The 24,146-nt window shown below is 49.6% G+C and overlaps 1 protein-coding gene across 1 annotated transcript in view; it reads right to left on the bottom strand.

Annotated features, from left to right (window-relative positions):
• Positions 1-24,146, bottom strand: part of LOC144479217 (synaptotagmin-6-like) — a gene marked incomplete at its 5' end in the record, with an annotated part of 144,125 nt that overhangs the window by 24,902 nt on the left and 95,077 nt on the right. The window contains one exon of the mRNA XM_078197879.1: positions 16,556-16,676. Coding sequence (XP_078054005.1) covers positions 16,556-16,676 — 121 coding nt within the window. The remainder of the gene's footprint in view (positions 1-16,555; positions 16,677-24,146) is intronic.

The following is a 24,146-nucleotide window of genomic DNA, read 5'->3' as shown; positions in this document are numbered from 1 at the left end:
TCCGACTTCGGCTGTTGGAGCAAGGTAATCTCGACCTCACTAAGTCCATAGAGCTAGCGGATACGCTAGAAACGGCCTCCAAAAGTCTGGCGATGTACCCCGACGACCACGTGGAGACAGCGTGGCAGGGGCAGTCACAGATCCCACTTCATCCAGCGGGACCGAAAAGCTGCGTGATTGCGTTCCCACCCTCGGGCCTGACGACAGCAGCAGCTCCAGGCAGCCCGCGGTGTTACTTCTGTGGGGGAGTGAAACACCCTCGGCAGCGATGTCCCGCTAAGCGGTGTTGTGCTCCGCCTGCGGCAAGAAGGGGCATTATTCGAAGGTATGCCGATCCAAACTTCCATCCAGGAACAGCAGTGCGGCGTGTGACTCCCCGGAGCCGGTTTCCTCATTGTCGGCATTGTCAAGGGCTTCTTCCATGTGCGAGGCCAGGACGTCGCCATTCCAGACGACGGAGTCGCAAGAGACACGCGACCACCAGGAGCCGCTGGTTTTGGCGCCATCGCCCACGTGTGACCTATGGGAGCAGCCATTTTGGTCAGCACCGACCGCGAATGACCAGCAGGGGTCGTCATCATCCATCTCAGCTGCCTGCAGTGGCGCCCACGAACCAACGGTGGCGTCGATCATCCTGGACCAGGCAAAGCCTCAGAGACTCGACAAGTCCATGATGGACATACAGGTAAACAAACGCACGATTTATTGTCTGTTTGACAGCGGGAGCACGGAGAGCTTCATTCACCCAGACGCCGTGAAGCGGTGTGGCCTCCGGATTCAGCCTGTCAAGCAGACAATTTTGATGGTGTCAAGGTCCCGGTCTGTCACCGTGCTAGGGAGTTGCGTGGTAAATCTAACGGTGCAGGGCACGGTTTACAAGAGCTTCAAGCTCCTGGTGTTACCGCACCTTTGCGTGCCAATACTCCTAGGACTAAATTTCATGGTCCACTTGAAGAGTGTAACACTACAGTACGGTGGGCCACTCCCTCCGCTTTCAGTGGGAGACTCGCAGCCTCTAAATTGCCCAACGCGCTCCACCTGTAGCCTCTCGACGCTTAAGATTACCACACCCTCCCTATTCCAGAATCTCGTGCCAGGCTGCAAGCCGATCGCAACTAAGAGTAGGCGTTACAGCGCTGAGGATCGGATCTTCATTCGATCTGAGGTTCAGCGGCTCCTCAAGGAAGGGATCATACAACCTAGCGCTAGTCCTTGGAGAGCGCAGGTCGTGGTGGTCAAGAGTGGGAACAAACCCCGGATGGTCATAGACTATAGTCAGACCATTAACAGATACACGCAGCTGGATGCGTATCCCCTCCCGCGCATATCTGACATGGTCAACCAGATTGCGCAGTACCGGGTGTTCTCCACCATCGACCTAAAGTCTGCCTACCACCAGCTCCCCATTCGCCCAGAGGACCGACAATACACGGCTTTTGAGGCGGATGGTCGCTTGTACCATTTTCTAAGGGTTCCTTTTGGTGTCACGAATGGGGTCTCGGTCTTCCAGCGTGCTATGGACCGAATGGTGGACCAGAACGGACTGCGGGCTACCTTCCCGTACCTGGATAACGTCACCATCTGCGGCCATGACCAGCAGGACCACGATACCAACCTTCTTAGATTCCTACGCACTGCATCTCGCCTGAATCTGACCTACAACAGGGAGAAGTGTGTATTTCGCACGCGCCGCCTAGCTATCCTCGGATACGTGGTGGAAAACGGGGTCATTGGCCCTGATCCAGACCGTATGCGTCCCCTCCTCGAACTTCCCCTGCCCACTAGCGTAAAAGCACTGAGAAGATGCTTAGGCTTCTTCTCTTACTACGCACAGTGGGTTCCCAATTACGCGGACAAAGCCCGTCCGCTCATCAAGTCTACCTCTTTTCCCCTAGCACCAGAGGCTCGTTTGGCCTTTGAAAAACTAAAAGCCGACATCGCGAAAGCCACGATGCACGCTATCGATGAGTCAATCCACTTCCAGGTGGAGAGTGATGCATCGGATTTCGCCCTGGCCGCCACACTTAACCAGGCGGGCAGGCCTGTCGCCTTTTTCTCTCGCACCCTCCAAGGCCCTGAAATTCGACATTCGGCGCTGGAAAAGGAGGCCCAGGCCATTGTGGAGGCCGTCAGGCATTGGCGCCATTACTTGGCGGGGAAACGGTTCACCCTGCTCACGGACCAGCGGTCCGTGGCATTCATGTTCAACAACACGTTACGGGGCAAGATCAAGAACGATAAGATCTTGAGGTGGAGAATCGAACTCTCCACCTATAATTACGACATCATGTATCGTCCAGGGAAACTCAACGAGCCCTCGGATGCCCTGTCGCGTGGGACATGCGCTAGTATGCAGGAGAATCGATTGCAGGCTCTCCACAATGACCTCTGCCATCCGGGGGTCACTCGGCTCTACCACTTCATAAAAGCCCGGAATCTACCCTACTCGGTGGAGGATGTCAGGTCCATAACCAGAAGCTGCCGGGTATGCGCGGAATGCAAACCGCACTTTTACCGACCTGACAGGGCACAACTCGTTAAGGCCACTCGTCCCTTCGAAAGACTGAGTGTGGATTTTAAGGGCCCCCTTCCCTCGACAGATCGGAACGTGTACTTCCTCAATGTGGTTGATGAGGACTCACGATTCCCTTTTGTCATTCCCTGTTCTGATATGACCACTGCCACGGTTATCAAGGCATTTCGTGATCTTTTCACCCTGTTCGGTTACCCCTGTTACATCCACAGCGATAGGGGCTCGTCGTTCATGAGCGATGACTTGAGGCAATACCTGCTCTCATACGGGATTGCCTCTAGTAGAACCACGAGCTACAACCCTAGGGGTAACGGACAGGTTGAACGTGAGAATGCTACAGTCTGGAAGGCTGTCTTACTGGCGTTGAAGTCTAAAGGCCTTCCAGTCTCCCGTTGGCAAGAGGTGCTCCCTGATGCGCTCCACTCCATACGCTCACTCCTGTGTACGGCAACCAACGCTACTCCCCATGAGAGACTGTTTTCATTCCCTCGGAAGTCTTCCTCTGGGACCTCATTACCGTCTTGGTTGACGTACTCAGTACCTGTCCTCCTGCGGCGACATGTTAGGACCCGCAAGTCCGACCCTTTGGTTGAACAGGTCCATCTCCTCCACGCCAACCCTCAGTATGCCTATGTGGCATACCCTGACGGGCGAGAGGACACGGTCTCGATTCGAGACCTGGCGCCAGCAGGGGGCTTGGAAACCCCTGTCGCTCCCATCCCTCCTGTTAGAGACCCCCCAACTATTGTTTCCCCTCCTGACATGGCGCCGGCAGCATCGGGACCATCACTTAACCCTTTTACTCCCGTGTACAGCTTGCCTGAGTCCAGGAGATGGTCGCCACTTCAAGGCGTGCCCGAGTTCAGCGGATTGTCACCACCTCGGGATCTACCGGCCCGTGAGACATTGGAGGAGCCGTTGGACACCGCCTTGGGGAGAACGCCACCGCGAGTGCCTACACCGGTGTCATCGCCGGTGTTGAGGAGGTCACAACGACGGTGCGGTCCCCCTGACCGTCTGAACTTATAGACTGATGAGCAATTGTTCTGTGTTTTTGTACCCCGCCGGCCTTTGTTTTCAAAAGAGGGGTGAATGTGGTGAACCAACGTTGGTTCCCACCAGGTAGTGCTGAGCCAGGGTCTGGCCAGTACTATGAGTCTGTATATATGTTACTGTTGGGGTTAGGGTTGGGCTGTTCTACATGTTACTGTTGGGGTTAGGGTTGGGCTGTTCTACCTGTATCATAGTTATTATGGTACATCCCAGTCGGGCTCCGCCTCCTGGGAGAGGTATAAAGGTCACTGCTCTGTCTGGGACCCTTTAGTCTGGGATCGTGTATTATATATGGTAGCTCTATTGTTGTAGTCAATAAAAGCCTTTATTTCCTCGAGTACCTCTCGCCTCGTGAGTTATATCGCGCATCAATCAGATAGGTGGTACTTCCAACAGTCCAAGACTGAGGTGTCAGCCAGGATTACTTGCTGTGTTTTATACGGCACTTTTAGGATAACAACCAAAGTAAAGTGATCACACACGAGGTTGGAGGCAAACAGCAACGCAGATTCATTTAATAGCAGTTAACTCTACAAAGACTTGATCTAGACTAAGGTAAAAACCCACAAAGCAACTGATGAAGTCACGAACTACACATGTGACTAGACTCTGAAAGTGACAGCGTAATAAAACAATGACCCCAAATGTGTAACAGTTTGGGAGTGGCACTTGAGTCAACAACTTTCTGACCACCGCTGAGCCACGATTGATGCCTTGGTCATTATGTTGACAATATTCCTGTTCAGTGCAATCAGTTACAATGTGAGCTCTCCATTACAGTCTGGGCAGGAGAAACAAACTTCTCCACAACAATCTCACTTGGTATTCTTTTGGATTCAGCATTACCGGCCCTGTCCATAAAATCAGGAGGTTATCTTTGAGCTACCCGCCTGGGAGCACCAACCCACCCGGAGCAACTGTGCTCCTGGCAGCCACAGGCAGCCACATTAGGCCCATGAAGGGGGTCATTCTGGTGTCACAGTAGCACTCCCCAGTGAAGACGGAAAGTAACTGGCAGCGGGCTCCCTGCGGCAGGTTGGGTTGGAGATGATTGGGCCTCATCCTAATTACTCCAGCATAGCGTCACCGGGAGAGGAGGCAACAGCCATGGCTGCAAGCAATCCTTGAAAGAAGGGGTTCCTCCTCCACATTGATGGCCCAAAGACTATGGTCCTTAATGATTTTTACATTTCCAGAGTGCTTCATAGAGTGTCTTCATTTTGTGGCACCCACCTGCTTTGCTACCTGTATCAGCAGCATCCAACTCTCCTAATGGGCCTGTGAATCATGCAGAGCTTTGGGCCCTCTTAAAAGCTTGGCGCGGTGGTAGTTGGAGTGGGAGGGAGGCCAGTTTGGTGTTCCAGAGCTCTCTCCCAAGATCCATTCACTCACTTCCCAACAATGACTAGCAGATCCCTGACTAACTACTCATCTTCCGTGGAGTTTGACTTTCAACTCAACCACTTGGCTTCTGCACTTGGTTTCTGCATGGCAGACCACAGGCAGAATTTTCCGGCTTTTCACGCCGGTGGAATTTTCTGGTCCCACTGCAGTGAATGGAGATTTGGCTGAGAACCAAACTCTCCATCCTAGCTGGCAGCGGGAAAATCCCAGTCCTTGTTATCGACTGCAGTTTGTGCTGTGGAGAGTCTGAATTCGAAAAAATTGCATGTTGATAAAGAATTGGCCAAAAATATCTTCATGAACTACAGACCGGCGGATACTGCTGGGGTAAGGGAGATATTGCTGAGGTAGGGGAGATATTGCGGGGAGAGGGGAAATATTGCTAGGATAGGGGAGATATTGCTGGGGTGGGGGAGATATTGCTGGGGTGGGGGAGATATTGCTGGGGTAAGGGAGATATTGCTGGGGTAAGGGAGATATTGCTGGGGTAGGGGAGATATTGTTGGGTGGGGAGATATTGCTGGGGTCAGGGAGATATTGCTGGGGTAAGGGAGATATTGCTGGGGTAGGGGAGATATTGCTGGAGTAAGCGAGATATTGCTGGGGTAGGGGCGATATTGCTGGGGTGGGGGAGATATTGCTGGGATACGGGAGATATTGCTGGCATGGGGGAGATATTGCTGGGATTGGGGAGATATCGCTGGGGTGGGGGAGATATTGAGGGGATACAGGAGATATTGCTGGGATGGGGGAGATATTGGTGCGTTCAGGGAGATATTGCTGGGGAGGGGAAGATATTGCTGGGGAGGGGAAGATATTGCTGGGGAGGGGGCATATTGCTGGACAAAGGGAGATGTTGCTGGGGTAGCGGAGATATTGCTGGGGTGGGGGGGATATTGCTGGTGCGGGGGAGGTATTGCTGGCATGTGGAGATATTTCTGCGGTAGGGGAGATATTACTGGGGTAAGGGAGATATTGTTTGGGTGGGGGAGGCAATGCTGTGGTGGGGGAGATATTGCTGCAGCAAGAGAGGTATTGCTCGTGTGGGGGAGATATTGCTGGGGTCGGGAGATAGAATCATAGAGTCATAGAGCTTTACAGCATGGAAACAGGCCCTTCGGCCAAACTTGTCCATGCCGCCCTTATTTTTTTTAAAAACCCCTAAGCTAATCCCAATTGCCCACATTTGGCCCATATCCCTCTATACCCATCGTACCCATGTAACTATCTGTGGTGAACCATCGTTGGTTCCCACTAGATAGTACTGAGCCAGGGTCTGGCCAGTACTACAAGTATGTATATATGTTGCTGTTGGGGTTAGGGATGGGTTGTTCTACTTGTTGCTGTTGGGGTTAGGGTTGGGTTGTTACACCTTGTATTATAGTTATTGTGGTACATCCTAGTCGGGCTCCGCCTCCTGGGAGAGGTATAAAGGTCTCTGCTCTGTCTGGGACCCCTCAGTCTGGGATCGTGTATATAATTAGTAGCTGCCTTGTTACAGCAAATAAAAGCCTTTATTTCCTGAGCGTCAAGCCTCGTGTGTGATAACGCGCATCGCTATCTAAATGCTTTTTAAAAGATAAAATTGTACCCGCCTCTACTACTATCTCTGGCAGCTTTTTCCAGACACTCACCACCCTCTGTGTGAAATAATTGCCCCTCTGGACACTTTTGTATCTCCCCCCTCTCACCTTAAACCTATGCCCTCTAGTTTTAGACTCCCCTACCTTTGGGAAAAGATACTGACTATCTACCTTGTCTATGCCCCTCATTATTTTATAGACCTCTATAAGGTCACCCTTCAGCCTCCCACGCTCCAGAGAAAAAGTCCCAGTCTATTTAGCCTCTCCTTATAACTCAATCCATCAAGTCCCGGTAGCATCCTAGTAAATCTTTTCTGCACTTTTTCTCGTTTAATAATATCCTTGATATTGCTGGAGATATTGCTGGAGTGGGGGAGATATTGCGGGGGTAAGGGAGATATTGCTGGGATAGGGGAGATATTGCTGGGGTAGGGGAGATATTGCTGGGGTGGGGGAGATATTGCTGGGGTAGGGGAGATATTGGTGGGATAGGGGAGATATTGCTGAACTGGGGGAGATATTGCGGGGGTAAGGGAGATATTGCTGGGGTAAGGGGAATATTGCTGGGGTAGGAGAGATATTGCTGGGGAGGGGAGATATTGCTGAGGTAAGGGAGATATTGCAGGGGTAAGCGCGATATTGCAGGGGTAAGCGCGATATTGCTGGGGTAGGGGAGATATTGCTGGTGTAAGGGAGATATTGCTGGGGTGGGGGGATATTGCTGGGGTAAGAGAAATATTGCCATTTAAGGGAGATATTGCTGGGGTAGGGGAGATATTGCTGGGGTGGGGGAGATATTGCTGAGGTGGGGGAGATATTGCTCGGGTAAGGGAGATATTGCTGGGGTTGGGGATATATTGCTGGGGTAACGGAGATATTGCTGGGGTAAGGGAGATAATACTGGAATAGGGGAGATATTGCTGGGTTGGGGGATATTGCTGGGTGGGGAGATATTGCTGGGGTGGGGTAGATATTGCTGGGATAAGGGACGTACTGCTGGGGAAGGGAAATATAGCTTGGTTAGGGACGATATTGCTTGGGTAGGGGAGATTTTGCTGGGGTGGGAATATATTGCTGGGGTGGGGAGATATTGTTGAATTAGGGGAGATATTGCTGGGGTAAGGGAGATAATGCTTGGGTGGGGGAGATATTGCTGTGGTGGGGGAGATATTGCTGTGGTGGGGGAGATATTGCTGGTGCAAGAGAGATATTGCTCGGGTGGGGGAGATATTGCTGGAGTGGGGAGATATTGCTGGGATGGGGGAGATATTGCTGGGATGGGGAGATATTGCTGGGGTGGGGGAGATATTGCTGGGGTGGGGGAGATATTGCTGGTGTAATGGAGATATTCCTGGGATGGAGGAGATATTGCTGGGGCGGGGGAGATACTTCTGGGGTGGGGGAGATATTGCTGGGGTAAGGGCGATATTGCTGGGATGGGAGCAACATTGCTGGGGTAAGGGAGATATTGCTGGGGTGGGGGAGACATTGCTGTAGTGGGGAAATATTGCTGGGGTAGGGGAGATATTGTTGGGGTAAGGGAGATATTGCTGGGGTGGGGAGATATTTCTGGGGTGAGGGTGATATTGCTGGGGTAGGGTAGATATTGCTAGGGTAAGGGAGGTATTGCTGGGGTTGGGGAGAGATTGCTGGGGTGGGGAGATATTTCAGGGGTTGGGGAGATATTGCTGAGGTAAGGGAGATATTGCTGGAAAAGGGGAGATATTGCTGGGGTGGGGAGATATTTCTGGGGTAAGGGAGATATTGCTGGGATGGGAGATATTGCTGGGTAAGGGAGATATTGCTGGGGTGGGGAGATATTGCTGGGGTAAGGGAGATATTGCTCGGGTGGGGGAGATATTGCTGGGGGTGGGGAGATATCGCTGGGGTAGGGGATATATTGCTCGGGGAGGGGAGATATTGCTGGGGGTGGGGATATATTGCTGGAAAAGGGGAGATATTGTTCCACAGGAGCAGGCTGAGGGTAAGAGAGATTGTGTCTGCATTTTATTTATTTATTTATTTTTCAGTTAAATTTGGCTTAAAAATCGGAGGTTTTTTTTCAAAACAGGAAGTAGGCCCAGGAGCAGCCTGGGGAGATTTTTTGGAGGGTTTAAAAGCAGGCCGCACTTTTGAGCGGGCAGCGTCTGGAGTGGGCAGTGGAGTTAGCAGGGAGCAGAGTGTGAGCTGTAAGGACTTTGGCTCACAGGGCTTCGCCGAAGGCGAGGAAGGTTGTTTGTTTTTCTTCTGTTACACCAGCTTTTTTGTTTTATCTCCCAAAAACTAAAAAGGACATAGCTGGTATGAGTGGGAGGCCAGTGTACTGCATTCGGTGTGGGATGTGGGAGTTCCTGGAGACAACTTGCCTCCCGGAAGTCCATATCTGTGCCAGATGCGTGGAACTGCAACTCCTGAAGGATCGTGTAAGGAGCTGAAGCTGAGGCTCGATGAACTCAGTTTAGTTAGGGAAAATGAGAGATTAATAGATAAAAGTTATAGTCAGGGAGTGACACCAGGGTCTCGGAAGGAAGACACGTGGGTCACAGTTAGGAGGGGTAATAGTCAGAAGGGTGATGTGCCAGACAGTACCCCAGTGGCAGTCTCCCATAAAAGAAAGGGATCGGCAAAAGATGGGAGAAGGGAAGGGAGTGAGCAGTCTGTGGAGGGATCCCCTGTGGTTGTCCCCCTCCAAAATAGGTATATTGTTTTGGATTCTGTGGAGGGGGATGACCCTCCAGGGGTAAGCCACGAGGACCAGATCACCTCCACGGAGACAGGCTCAGGGGTCCGGAAGGGAAAGAAGGGGTTTAGGAGAGCGATAGTTGTGGGGGACGCAATGGTTAGAGGCACGGACAGGCGGTTCTGTGGGAGCGAACGAGAATCCAAGATGGTAGTCTGCCTCCCTGGTGCCGGGGTACTGGATGTCTCCGAGAGGGTAGGAAGCATATTTAAAAAGGAAGGTAGTCAAACGGATGTGATTATACACATTGGTGAAAATGATGTAGGTAGGAAGAGCAGGGGGGTCATACGAGAGAAATTCAGGGAGTTGGGTGCTAGGCTAAAAAGTAAGGCCTCCAGGGTAGCAATCTCTGGACTGCTCCCGGTGTCTAGTGCAAGTGAGGCTCGGAACAGGGAGATTCTACAGTTGAACGTGTGGCTAAAGGACTGGTGCAAGAGGGAGGGTTTTAAATTCATAGATAACTGGGAAATCTTCAAGTCAGGATGGCACCTGTACAGAAAGGATGGGTTACACCTTAACTGGAAGGGAGCAAATATCCTGGCTGGGAGTTTTGCTAGAGTGTTTCGGCAGGATTTAAACTAGTGTGGCGGCGGTGTGGGGAACAAACAGTAGGTCAGTAAATACTGAGGCTGGGGTTGAGCTGGGGGCCAGGGCAAGGCTAGCTAAGAAGAGGAGCACTCTGGAGGAGGATGACCTGAGTGGGCCTGGAGGTCTGGAGTGCATCTGCTTCAATGCGAGGAGTGTAACGGGTATAACAGACGAACTTAGGGCCTTAATGCTTATGCGGAATTTGGATGTGGTTGCGGTGACGGAAACTTGGTTAAAAGGACAGGACTGGCAGCTGAATATTCCGGGGTATAAGTGTTTTAGGCGATACAGAGGAGGGGCTAAAAAAGGTGGGGGAGTAGCGATATTAGTTAAGGAGCATATTACCGCGGTGCAGAGGGTAGACAACTTAGAGGGGTCATGTACTGAGTCGCCGTGGGTGGAACTCAGAAACAGGAAGGGTGCAGTCACTATGCTGGGGGTGTACTACAGACCACTCAACAGCCCACGGGAAGTGGAGGAAAGGATATGTCAGGAGATTCTGGATAGGTGCAGAAAAAATAGGGTTGTTGTAGTGGGGGACTTTAATTTCCCTGGCACAGACTGGAAAGTGCTTAGAGCTGGGGGTCCGGACGGGGAGGAATTTGTAAAATGCATACTGGAAGGTTCTTTGGAACAGTATGTAGATAGCCCGACTAGAGAGGGGGCTATACTGGACCTAGTTCTGGGAAATGAGCCCGGTCAGGTCGTCAAAGTTTCGGTAGGGGAACATGTGGCAAATAGTGACCACAACTCTGTTAACTTTAGGATAGTAATGGACAAGGATGAGTGCTGTCCTACGGGCAGGGTGCTAAATTGGGGGAAGGCTAACTATAGCCGGATTAGGCAGGAATTGGTGGATGTTGATTGGGAGAGGATGTTCGAGGGTAAGTCCGCGTCTGGCATGTGGGAGTCTTTTAAGGAACTATTGATAAGGCTGCAGGATAGGCATGTGCCTGTAAAAAGGAAAGATAGGAAAGGTAGGATTCGAGAGCCGTGGATAACCAGGGAAATTGAGGATCTGATTAAAATGAAAAGGGAGGCGTACGTTAAGTCCAGGCAACAGAAAACAGATGGAGCTCTGGAAGAATACAGAGAGAGTAGGAAAGTACTCAAACGGGGAATTAGAAGGGCAAAAAGAGGTCACGAGATGTTCTTGGCAGGCAGGATTAAGGAGAATCCTAAGGCATTCTATTCATACGTTAGGAACAAAAGAGTTGTCAGGGAGAAAATCGGACCTCTCAGGGACAAAGGAGGGGAATTATGCTTAGAACCCAAGGGAATAGGGGAGATCCTAAATGAATACTTTGCATCGGTATTCACGAAGGAGAGGGGCGTGTTAACCGGGAGTGTCTCGGAGGGAGGTGTTGACCCGTTAGAGAAAATCTCCATTACAAGAGAGGAAGTGTTAGGTTTTTTAGGGAACATTAAAACTGACAAAGCCCCAGGGCCTGATGGCATCTATCCTCGACTGCTCAGGGAGACGAAAGATGAAATTGCTGGGCCTCTGACGGAAATCTTTGTCGCTTCTTTGGACACGGGTGAGGTCCCTGAGGATTGGAGGATAGCGAATGTGGTCCCGTTGTTTAAGAAGGGTAGCAGGGATAACCCAGGAAATTATAGGCCGGTGAGCTTGACGTCCGTGGTAGGGAAGTTGTTGGAGAGGATTCTTAGAGACAGGATGTATGTGCATTTAGAACGGAACAATCTCATTAGTGACAGACAGCATGGTTTTGTAAGAGGGAGGTCGTGCCTTACAAATTTGGTGGAGTTTTTTGAGGAAGTGACAAAAACGGTTGATGAAGGAAGGGCAATGGATGTCGTCTATATGGATTTCAGTAAGGCATTTGACAAAGTCCCACATGGCAGGTTGGTTAAGAAGGTTAAGGCTCATGGGATACAAGGAGAAGTGGCTAGATGGATGGAGAACTGGCTTGGCCATAGGAGACAGAGGGTAGTGGTCGAAGGCTCTTTTTCCGGCTGGAAGTCTGTGACCAGTGGTGTTCCGCAGGGCTCTGTACTGGGACCTCTGCTATTTGTGATATATATAAATGATTTGGAAGAAGGTGTAGCTGGTGTAATCAGCAAGTTTGCGGATGACACAAAGATGGCTGGACTTGCAGATAGTGAAGAGCATTGTCGGGCAATACAGCAGGATATAGATAGGCTGGAAAATTGGGCGGAGAGGTGGCAGATGGAGTTTAATCCGGATAAATGCGAAGTGATGCATTTTGGAAGAAATAATGTAGGGAGGAGTTATACAATAAATGGCAGAGTCATCAGGAGTATAGAAACACAGAGGGACCTAGGTGTGCAAGTCCACAAATCTTTGAAGGTGGCAACACAGGTGGAGAAGGTGGTGAAGAAGGCATATGGTATGCTTGCCTTTATAGGACGGGGTATAGAGTATAAAAGCTGGAGTCTGATGATGCAGCTGTATAGAACGCTGGTTAGGCCACATTTGGAGTACTGCGTCCAGTTCTGGTCGCCGCACTACCAGAAGGACGTGGAGGCGTTAGAGAGAGTGCAGAGAAGGTTTACCAGGATGTTGCCTGGTATGGAGGGTCTTAGCTATGAGGAGAGATTGGGTAAACTGGGGTTGTTCTCCCTGGAAAGACGGAGAATAAGGGGAGATCTAATAAAGGTGTACAAGATTATGAAGGGGATAGATAGGGTGAACGGTGGGAAGCTTTTTCCCAGATCAGAAGTGACGTTCACGAGGGGTCACAGGCTCAAGGTGAGAGGGGCGAAGTATAACTCAGATATTAGAGGGATGTTTTTTACACAGAGAGTGGTGGGGGCATGGAATGCGCTGCCAAGTAGGGTGGTGGAGGCAGGCACGCTGACATCATTTAAGACTTACCTGGATAGTCACATGAGCAGCCTGGGAATGGAGGGATACAAACGATTGGTCTAGTTGGACCAAGGAGCGGCACAGGCTTGGAGGGCCGAAGGGCCTATTTCCTGTGCTGTACTGTTCTTTGTTCTTTATATTGCTGGGGTGGGGAGATATTGCTGGGGTTGGGGAAATATTGCTGGGGGTGGGGACACATTGCTGGGGTTGGGGAGATATTGCTGGGGTGGGGACATATTGCTGGGGTAAGGGAGATATTGCTGGGGGTGGGGATATATTTTTGGGAAAGGGGAGATATTGCTGGGGTGGGGAGGTATTGCTGGGGTGGGGGAGATATTGCTGGGATAATGGAAATATTGCTGGGGCGGGGGAGATATGGCTGGGGTGGAAGATATTGCTGGGGTAAGGGAGATATTGCTGGGATAGGGGAGATATTGCTGGGGTCGGGTTGATATTGCTGGTGTGGGGGAAATATTGCTGAGGTAGGGGAGATATTGCTGAGGTGGGGGATATATTGCTGGGTTAAGGGAGATATTGCTGGTGTAAGGGAGATATTGCTGGGGTGGGGGATATATTGCTGAGAAAGAGAGATATTGCTGGGGTGGGGGTGTTATTGCTGGGGAGGAGAGATATTGCTGGGGTAAGGGACATATTGCTGGGATAGGGGAGATATTGCTGTGGTCAGGTTGATATTGCTGGGGTAGGGGAGATATTGCTGAGGTGGTGGAGATTTTTCTGAGGTAAGGTGGATATTGCTCAGGGTGGGGAGATATTGCTGGGGTGAGAGAGATATTTCTGGGGTGAGAGAGATATTTCTGGGGTAAGGGAGATACTTATGGGGTGGAGAAATATTGCTGGTGTGGGGGAGACTTTGCTGGGGTAGGGGAGATATTGCTGGGGTAGGGGAGATATTGCTGAGGTAAGGGAGATATTGCTGGGGTGGGGGAGATATTGCTCAGGTGGGGAGATATTGCGGGGGTGGGTGAGATATTGCTGGGATAGGGTGGATTTTGCTGGGGTGGGTGAGATACTGCTGGGGTAGGGAGATATTGCTAGGGTAAGGGAGATATTGCTGGGGTAAGGGAGATATTGCTGGGGTAAGGGAGATATTGCTGGGGTAAGGGAGATATTGCTAGGGTAAGGGAGATATTGCTGGGGTAAGGGAGATATTGCTGGGGTAAGGGAGATATTGCTGGGGTAAGGGAGATATTGCTCGGGTGGGGGGATATTGCTCGGGTGGGGAGATATTGCTGAGGTGGGGAGATATTGCTGGGGTAGGGGACACTTAAATGCAATTTAGCATGGCTAATCCACCTAACCTGCCCACCTTTGGATTGTGGAAGGAAACCTGAGCGCCTGGAGGAAACCCACGCAGACATGGGGAGAACGTGCAAACTCCACACTGATAGTCATCCAAGCCGAGAATCGAACCTGGGTCCTTGGCGCTGTGAGGCAGCAGTGCTAACTGCTGTGCCACCATGCTGGCCCATATTGCTGGGGTAAGGGATGGCCACCGAGGTGCCAGGACACTGTGTTGTTCAGGGAAGGTAGTTTGAAGAGGGATAAATAACCTTGTTTAATCATTTGTGCTATTTCAGCTAAGTTTCCTTAACCCTCCCAATTTGAAAGAATATTTGAACCTTCATCATCCCTTTAAGATGATTGGCTGACAGTTGGAACAATCTGGAACATTCCACTTTGCGTGCACTGAAGAGTGGTGATAGGAAGCAGAATTTTGTTTTCAGTGATCTATATATTTTTGTTTATTCATTCGTGGGACATGGGCGTCGCTGGATGGCCAGCATTTATTGCCCATTAATAGTTGCCCTTGAAACTGAGTGGTTTGCTAGGCCATTCCAGAGGGCAGCTGAGAGTCAACTACATTGCTGTGGCTCTGGAGTCACATGTAGGCCAGACCAGGCAAGGATGGCAGATTTCCTTCCCTAAAAGACATTAGTAAATCAGATGGGTTTATCGAACAATCGGCAATGGTTTCATGGTCATCAGTAGAGTCTTAATTTCAGATATATTTTACAGAATTCAAATTTCATCATCTGCAGTTGTGGGATTCGAACCTGGGTCCCCAGAATAATGGCTGAGTTTTTTGCTTAATAGTCTAACGGCAATACCACTAGGCCATTGCCTCCCTTACAGCTAACAATTGGAGGTTCGAAATAAAGTATATATTTAAGTGAGTTTAACTTAGTATGTAAGAAAGGGTAAAACACTGGTTAGGTTCATGCTAAACGAGTTGTGTCTCTATTGTGCTTAGAGAGTTTACAGCATGAAAAGTAAACAAGAGCTTGGAGAAAGAATGGGCTGTTGCTTAGTAACCAGGGCCACCATTAGGATAGGAAAGCCTTTTGAATTTCATTTAACTGAACCTATAGCAGAAGGAGACTAGCAGCCTAAGAGAGAAAGCTCTCTAAACTCTGCCAGAAGCAAGCAATGGAGTAATGGGCAAGAACACAAGTCCCAGACACTAACTGAAAGTTCTATAAACCAAGAGATGAAAAGAGAAATTCCAGGAATTTTGATTTGTAATCTCAAGGTAACACAACATAACTGCACATGCAGCGCCTACTGGCCTCCACATAAATGGCGTGCCAAACAGATTAGCCGAGTCCACTGATGACCGCGAGGAGTGGTGTGCTGCTTGTGCAGTCATGGCCTTGAGAAAGTTGGCAAGGAGTAGAGGAATGGCTCCTAATAACTTTATTAACCTGAGAGCCAGTGCAAAGCCTGTATCCTGTGGGGACAGAGGGAGGGCTGGGGAAAGGGGTGGGGGTGGATTGTGTGGGGAGAATTGCAGGGGGAGGGTACATCATCTCCAACCCATCTGAAAACAGTCCACTTTGTCCCTTAGACTTCTAGGAGGTGGAGGATATGTGTAGTGAGGTAGCCCCAGATGGAGGCTGGCAGAGAATCAAAGACTCATAGAATCCTTACAGTATAGAAGGAGGCCATTTGGCCCATCGCGTCTGTAGCGACCACAATCCCACCCAGACCCTATTCCCAAAACCCTCATTTACCCTGCTAATCCCCCTGACACTAGGGCCAATTTAGCATGGTCAATCAACCTAACCCGTACATCTTTGGAGTGAGGGAAGAAACCGGAGCACCCGAAGGAAACCCATGCAGACACAGGAAGAAAGTACAAACTCCACACAGCCAGTGACCCAAGGCCGGAATTGAACCCGGGTCCCTGGCACTGTGCCACCATGCAGAAGTGGGTGCATAATTGGAGCAAGCAAAGCTTTGCAGGTGATGACCACTTCCAACAAGGGACAATCAAATCATCTCCCATTGACATTCAAAGGCATTATCGTCACTGAATACCACACTGTCAAAATCCTGGGGGTTACCCTTGACCAGAAACTGAACTGGACCAGCAATATAAATGCTGAGGCTACAAGAGCTGGGCAGAGGCTGGAAATTCTTCATTGAGTAACTCACCTCCTGACTCCTCAGAGCCTATCCACCATCTACAAGGCATAAGTCAGGGGTGTGATGGAATGCTTTCCACTTACCTAGCTGAGTGCAGCTCCAGCAACACTCAAGAAGCTAATTTACCCCAGTTCAGGACACACAGTTGGAACATTGCGAGCTGCCTTTTCCCCTTACAGATATGGGATCTCCAACAGTTTCTGTTTCTATTCCAGCTCAAGTAGCAGAGGCGGAATGAGCTGGAATAGAAGCAGAAACCTTTGGAGATGCATAGCCATGCCTGGCTGCATAAGTTTTGAACCTGAAACTTTGAGATTGATAAATACACAATTTTTAAGATAATGGTACACACTCACCAGAGTAGCCAGTGATGTCCATGGCTTTGAGATTCCTGCACTTGATGACAGTCAATGTTAACCGTCCAGCAGTAGGCAGATAGCAGAGAGAGAACATGATTTCCCCCAGATCCACACTTTCCTTAAAATAGAGAAGAAAGGTTACAATAAGGTCAGGGGTTTACAAGACTTCAATCGTATTAAACAGACTGAATAAAGGGATTAAATGGTCAGTATCAGATCTTATAAATGAGACTGCTTTGCCTTGATGCTAAGTCCCGAAGACTAACAGTGGAATTTTCCATGCCGCCTTCCACGGGAATCGTAGCGGGCGGGACACGGGACCATGTAAAGGTCCGTTGACCTCGGGTAGGATTTTCTGTCTTTGGGGTGAGCGCGGCCGGAGAATCCACCCTAGAAGTTTTGTTTGTTATACTTGCATCTCCTGGCAACCAGCTGGGGATTAACCCTAAGTAAAAGTGTACTTTCTGCACCCGCAACTCTCAGCTCATGTGGGACATCACTTCATTCAGGAGCAGGAGGACACCATTCAGCCCCTCAAGCTTGCTACACCATTTGATAAGATCATGGCTGCTCTGATTATGGCCTCTACTTTCCTGTCGACCCCACACACTACCACCCACCCCCACCCCCCCATCTCCCCTCCCCACCATCTCACATAACCCTTGACTCCCTTGTCAATCACTTGAATCTCTCAAGGTGATCTGGCAACAGCCATAATCATTTCCCGTTGTGTTGGATCTGACTCCAGCCAGTGATGAGTTTTCTCCCACTGAATCTATTGACTCCAATTTTGCTGGGTCTCCTTGATGCCACCTTCACTCGAATGCTCCAGCGTGATGCCACCACCAAACACACCTTCCCCTCACTCCCCCTGTAACATTCCCCAGGATCCATTCCCTCCGGGATATCCTGGTCCACTCCTCCATCACACCCCGACACTTCACCCCCTACCCACGGAGCCTTAACCAGAGAAGATGCAACATCTGTCCCTTTCTCTCCTCCCTGCTCACCATCTAAGGACCTAAAAATTATTTTTAGGTGAAGCAGTGCTTCACGTGCACCTCATTCAATCTGGTCTATTGCATTTGTTGCTTCCAATGCGGTCCATTCTACATTGGAGGGACCAAATGTAGACTGGGTGACCACTTTTCTGAACACCTTCGGTCCGTCTGCAAGTAGCACCCAGACATTCTGTCGCTTGCTACTTCAACACACCACCCTGCTCTCCTGTCCACATGTCCATCCTTGGCCTTTTGCAATGTTCCAGTGAACCCCAACGCAAACTGGAGGAACAGCTCGTCATCTTCCGATTGGGCACTTTACAGCCTTCCGGACTGAACAATGAGTTCAACCACTTCAGACTGAACTCTTTCCTCCATCTTCATCCCATTTATTTTATTTTATTTTATTTCATTTCATTTTATCTTATTTGTTTATAATTTTAATTTTCTTCATCATCTCATTTTTCCACTTTTAAAAATTTTTGTCTTTTTCCCGCAGCACTGACTGTCCTCCCCCCACCCAACCACGGCCACCTGTTACCTTTTCCACATTGTCCTTTGTCACTCTGCTCACCTTTGTCCTGCCATTTACACATTCTGATCTCTTAATGGCCGCTATTAGCGCCCTTCTTAACCATGATCTCCACCATTGACTTCCCCTTTGGGGGTGATTTTGAGCCTGCACAATCCACCTGCGGGTATGGTGGCGCAAGATCAGAATCCGGAAAGCACAATTCCCTCCAGCGAGTTTCCGAGTTCCTATCTTCCCGCTGGTGGAGTGGTGTGAAACAGGCTGCGGGACCGCAGAACGGTCATTTAAATACATGAGCATGTCGTTAGCGAGCACTCTCTCTGAGACTTCCCCCTGCCCCCTCACCACTACTCAGCGGGTGCCGCTGTGACATCACCCTTTACATTGACAGGAAACACTCACACCGGAACCAATTGTAACGACTTTAATCAGGCAATTGAGGTGGGCCCGTTAGAACATGAACTCCCTGATTAAGGGCCAAATCAGGGAGGCTCTTGCTTGGTATTTAACCAGGAGTGTCAGTTCCTCTGGGACTCCTGGTGTAGACAGCTATCTGAAAGTACTCTGTGTGCTATTGTCAGACTTGTAAATAAAGGGATTTTGGGGGAGGGACTTCTGCCTCTGAGGATTTATTGCACCAATATTTTGCCATTTTTTTGTTAAGGTTTCAACCTTTGTCGTTTTTGTCCATAACATCTTTGTCAATTCCACCCCGCCACCGCCCCCCCCCCCCCCACCCCCCCCCCCCCCCCCCACCCCACAACCAAGCCCCTCACCCTAACAGTATAAATCTCATCCTATTTTCTATTATCTTTAGCTCTGACAAAAGGTCACCCAGATTCGAAACGTTGGCTCTATTCTCTCTCCACAGATGCTGTCAGACCTGCTAAGATTTTCCAGCATTTTCTGTTTTTGTTTCAGATTCCAGGACCCACAGTAATTTGCTTTTATTTCACGCAAATGCTGCATTGATGTCAAGGGCAGTCACTCTCACCTCTACTCCTGAGTTCAGGTCTTTTGCCCAGGTTTTTTACTGAGGCTGGAAGGAAGTCTGTGCAGGTTAGGTTGATTGGCCATGATAAAAGTGTCCTGGGATGTGTAGGTTAGAGGGATTACTGGGTAAATATGTGGGGATATGGGGGTAGGGTCTGGGTGGGATTGTGGTCGGTGCAGACTCGATGGGCCGAATGGCCTCTTTCTGTACTGTAGAGTTGCTAAGATTCTAAGATTTTCTAAGTTAAATTTCTCCAGCTGCTGGAGTGGGAGGGTGGTTTGAACTCCTATTTTCCCGGCATGAGTCGGGGCCCTTATCTTACTCACCCAGCGACATTGCCAATATGCTGCCAGTCTGAGTCATTGCTGTCATTTAGGGAAAGATGACATCCAACCAGCACACAGCAAGATCCCACAAACAGCAACAAGTCAAATGACCAGTTTTAGTGAGGCTGGTGGGGTGGGAAGTGTAGCCAGGACATCGAAAGGGCCTGCCCGCTCTTTTAATAACACCATTGGGTATTTCTAAGTCCAGTTGAGAGGACCGAAGGGGCCTGGGTTTAACAGGTTATCTGAAAGACAAGCAGTCCCCAGCTGTACTGCGTTGGAGTGGCTGCCTGGATTATGTGATCAAACAGCTACACTTGAACCCATGACCGTCAGACTCAGGCAAGAGTTCCAACACTCAGCCATGACTGACTGTCCTCAGTACATGTTAGTGTGACAGCAAAGGGGGGGGAGAGATTGTGAACCAAGCACCAGCACACACCCCGGGGCAATACTGAGGGGGTGGGCAGCAGATTGTGACATCACACTGGTGAATTGGTAGGCTTGGTTACCCATAGTGCACCAGCAAACATCTTCCATCATCACGATCGATCACTAACCTCAATTTCAAATCAATAAATTTTCCAACCACGCAACATAACCCCAATCGCTTACTCCTCGTCTCAGTAATGAACGCATCATTCAGTGAAGTACTGAGATACGCAGAGAGAGAAAGGTCCCAATTTCAATTCCTGCTGTTGACTAAACTAACTGATTAGTAATTACGCTCGGCTGCAGGTGGTAAATCAAGTACTTGCTGCTGGAAAGGACATCTGTGTGACTACGGAGCAAAGACACAAGCAGGCTAGAATTGAACCCCGTCCACCGTTTACTGTCCAGACTGAGATGTAAATGATGTTCACTAAATTGAGGTAAATACCATTGCTACCATGGTAAAATCCAAGTGGAGAGTGAGGAATTAAACTGAATTCCACTCTGTAACATGTATGGGATATATCTATAAGGAAGGTATATAGAGGAAGGCATATGGTGAAGATTTCAAATTTACAATCTATTGTGTTCAACATCACTGATCCCTCCTGTTGACTAATGCCATGTCCCGTACACTATTCAGGAACTCACTATGTTGTGATATAGCAGTGTTATCCAGGGCTGTCCTACTAAAGTCCCATGTTGGAATCATACGGTACAGAAGAGGCCCTTCGGCCCATCGTGTTTGCACTGACAAGCGGGAAACGCCTGAACTCCCACCTAATTCCATCTACCAGCACTTGGCCCATAGCCTTGAGTGTTATGATGTGCCAAGTACTCATCCAGATACTTTTTAAAGGATGTGAGGCAACCTGCCTCAACCAACCTCCCAGGCAGTGCATTCACCATCACCACCCTCTGAATAAAAAGGTTTTTCCTCACCCCGCCTGAACCTCCTGCCCCTCACCTTGAACCCATGGCCCCTTGTGACTGACCCTTCAACTAAGGGGAACGGATGCTCCTTATCCACTCAGTCCATGTCCCTTATAATCTTGTACACCTCGAGCAGGTCACCCCTCAGTCTTCTCTGCTCCAACGACAAACAACCCAAGCCTACCCAACCTCTCATTGTAACTTAAATGTTCTGTCCTATGCAGCATCCTGGTGAGTCTCCTCTGCACCCCCTCCAGTGCAATTACATCTTTCTTATAATGTGGCGACCAGAACGGCACACAGTACTCCAGCTGTGGCCTCACCAAAGTTCTATACAACTCCATCATGACTGCCTTGCTTTTGTAATCTATGCCTTGATTGATAAAGACAAGTATCCCATATGCCTTTTACACCACCCTACCAACATGCCTCCAGAGATCTGTGGACAACACGTCAAGTCCCTTTGTTCCACCGAACTTCCTAGTGTTCTGCCATTTATTGAGTGCTTCCTTGTCAAACTGCTCCTTCCAAAGTGTATCACCTCATACTTTTCAGGGTTAAATTACACCTGCCACTTATCTGCTCATTTGACCAACTTGTCTATATCTTCCTGTACCCAAGACACTCAGCCTCACTGTTAACCACCAGGACAATCTTTGTGTCATCTGCAAACTTACTAATCCTAGCCCCCACATAGTCATCAATGTCATTTATATAAATGATGAATAATGGGAAACTCAGCATAGATCCCTGTGGTACGCGACTGGACACTGGCTTAAGTGAACTGGCTACTAGAATCTTATATGTGTCTCACCATGCGTTCCCCCAATCTCCCAAAAGCAGACTGGCATGAGGCCAAATATTGGTTCACAACAGTTGGGTGAACAAGGAACGAATGATTGACCTTCTGTGGTCGCCTCATGGGAGATTCTTACTTGTAGGAGCAGCTAGATAAGATCACCCCAATGATGTTGGTACTGGGGTGAAGCAGGTTTCAGGACCCCAGCTGCCTCTCCTCCTTTGAAAGGCTGGACAATCAGATCACAGATCTCCCATCACCTGCGTTCCTGCCAATCGGTGGCATTGCAGAGCTGCATCCCAGTGGCAGGGCCAGATGTTCCACTGGAGTTGCCCTCTTTCAGCCTGACAATTATGTCTGGACTATCACCACATCTTAACGAACCTCTGCCCCAGTGCCTGCAATCAAGGCGTTCTAGGCTGACCAGGAAATCACCATGTTGCTGCAATCTCCAGTTGGCTTTATTCTGTAACCAGTCATGGGCATTTCAGGAGCCTGAAGCAGAGTAGCACCCCACCACCAGAACACATGCCAGTGATGGCACAGCTGATAGGAGGCCCAGAATCTTTAAACATTATACAAGCACTACAGACTCTTATCTAAGCGATCATCAGTTTGTAGGCACTCGCGTGAAGATGCGGAATTATAGTCCTTTGGAAATCTTTGGGCTGGATTTTAATGGTCCTTTAGGAACTGGGTGCTGGGATTTGTAAATTGATGAGGGAACGCAGGGATGGAATGCCCATCATTGGATCTCACCATGGCATCCTGCCAATGACAGAGAAGGCAGCCCTCCTGCCCAGCGGTCAATTGAGCTATTTGAGCTAATTAAAGACCTCTTCCTACCACCACTGGCAGGTGGGTCTTCTTTTTAATTGGGCTGTTTGTGGTCCACCCCGCAACCCCTCCCCCCACCTCTGCTCACCCCCTCTTGCTCCCACCCCCAACCCCGCACCCCTCTCACCCCAGCTGCAGTGGCCAGCTTGCCATCAACATCTCCTCTGCCATCAGTAACTCTGCCCTTCCCAAAAAACTTCCGCAGTCCTAAGGGTTTACGAAGGAAGTGGGGCTGTGAGAAGGAGCCTGCAAGCTGACATGGTCACAGCGGACACAGCCTTAAATTGTGGTGCAAACCACAGAGCTCTGTCCCAGGGGGTTTTCACAGTAACTTCATTGCAGTGCTAATGTCAGCCTACTTGTGACACTAATGAATAAACTTAAACTGTCGTGTCAGATTTGGTTCCATTGGTTGCACTCTTTCCTCTGGGTCAGAAGATTGAGGGTGCAAGTCCCATTGCAGAGACTTCAGCACAGAATCTAGGCTGACATCAGTGTTGGGTTGAGGGAGGACTGCAATGCCAACAGCAACAGGTTCAAACCCTGACCTACATTGGACTCCAGTCACAAACTGGGCCAAGAGGACCATCAGTGATATGTCAGCGAGTCCGTATTTTTTTTTTGGATCCATTTTCAGGTTTAACAGGGCTGTAATGAGATTCATATAGATGTTCCATACACCCAACCCCGCAGCCCCTCTCCCCGTCACCTCCTGATCCCTCAGCCTTAGCTCCCATGACATTCCCAGTCCCGGTATTCTCCCACCAAGTAAAGGATAGGATCGGCCTCAGCCAGGGTCCTTTACACCGCAAACTCTTCCAGTTTTCCTGTGTGGTTTTTTTACCCACAGCTGAGTTTCCTAAACAAGCTGCTTCTGCTGACTGCGGATAATGGCGTGACCGTTCTCTCAACGGGGGCACTGCCCCGAGGGGACAGAGAGAAGATGACTGATAACTGAACGGCAAACAGCTGTGAAAGCATTGGGTAATCATTTCTGGAATGCTTTGACACGCAATTTCATCTCTGAGAGGGTAGGTGCGAATGTAGAAAACCGTAGCCATCAGCCCACAAAGCTGGCAACCACTCCATCGCACAATGAGAGCTGATTAGGAGGTGGCATCATTAAGGTTAGACCTATCAGACCGCAAGACATGGTACAGTGGTGCCAACACTCAGTCAGAGAGGATCACTGGCTCATAATAAGGCACTCGGTGCTCAATAAACTTGACAGATTCACATCAACCACCAGTGATCTGCTGACTGAACTAAATGATTTATCTTGGCAAAACTGACAGGCTCTTTAGTTTCTGTTCACACACACTTGTTTCTTTTCTGTGATGTCCCATTTGTTCAACTCTCTGTCTTATTAGCTGATTTCAACCAACAGCTTCTGAGAATGATTTTAAGGACGGATTTTGAACTCTGGCAGGAATTTTGCACGGTGGGTGTAACAAATTGAGAGCCACTTGATGAGGCTTCAGAACATAAGGGTTTTATTGCCAACAGGACGATTCACTATATATACAAATAGGTTCAGACATAATAACTATGCGACTGTGCACTACGGCACGGTGGCACAGTGCTACCTCACAGCACCAGAGACCTGGGTTTGATTCCCGGCTCAAGTCACTGTCTATGTGGTGTCTGCACGTTCTCCCTGTCTCTGCGTGGGTTCCCTCCGGGTGCTCTGGTTTCCTTCCACAGTCCGAAAGACGTGCTGGTTGGGTGCATTGG

The sequence above is a fragment of the Mustelus asterias genome, chromosome 25, assembly GCF_964213995.1.
Source record: "Mustelus asterias chromosome 25, sMusAst1.hap1.1, whole genome shotgun sequence".
NCBI classification, from domain to species: domain Eukaryota; kingdom Metazoa; phylum Chordata; class Chondrichthyes; order Carcharhiniformes; family Triakidae; genus Mustelus; species Mustelus asterias.
Note: the sequence above shows the minus strand (reverse complement) of the source record. Positions and strands in the feature narration are given on the sequence as shown.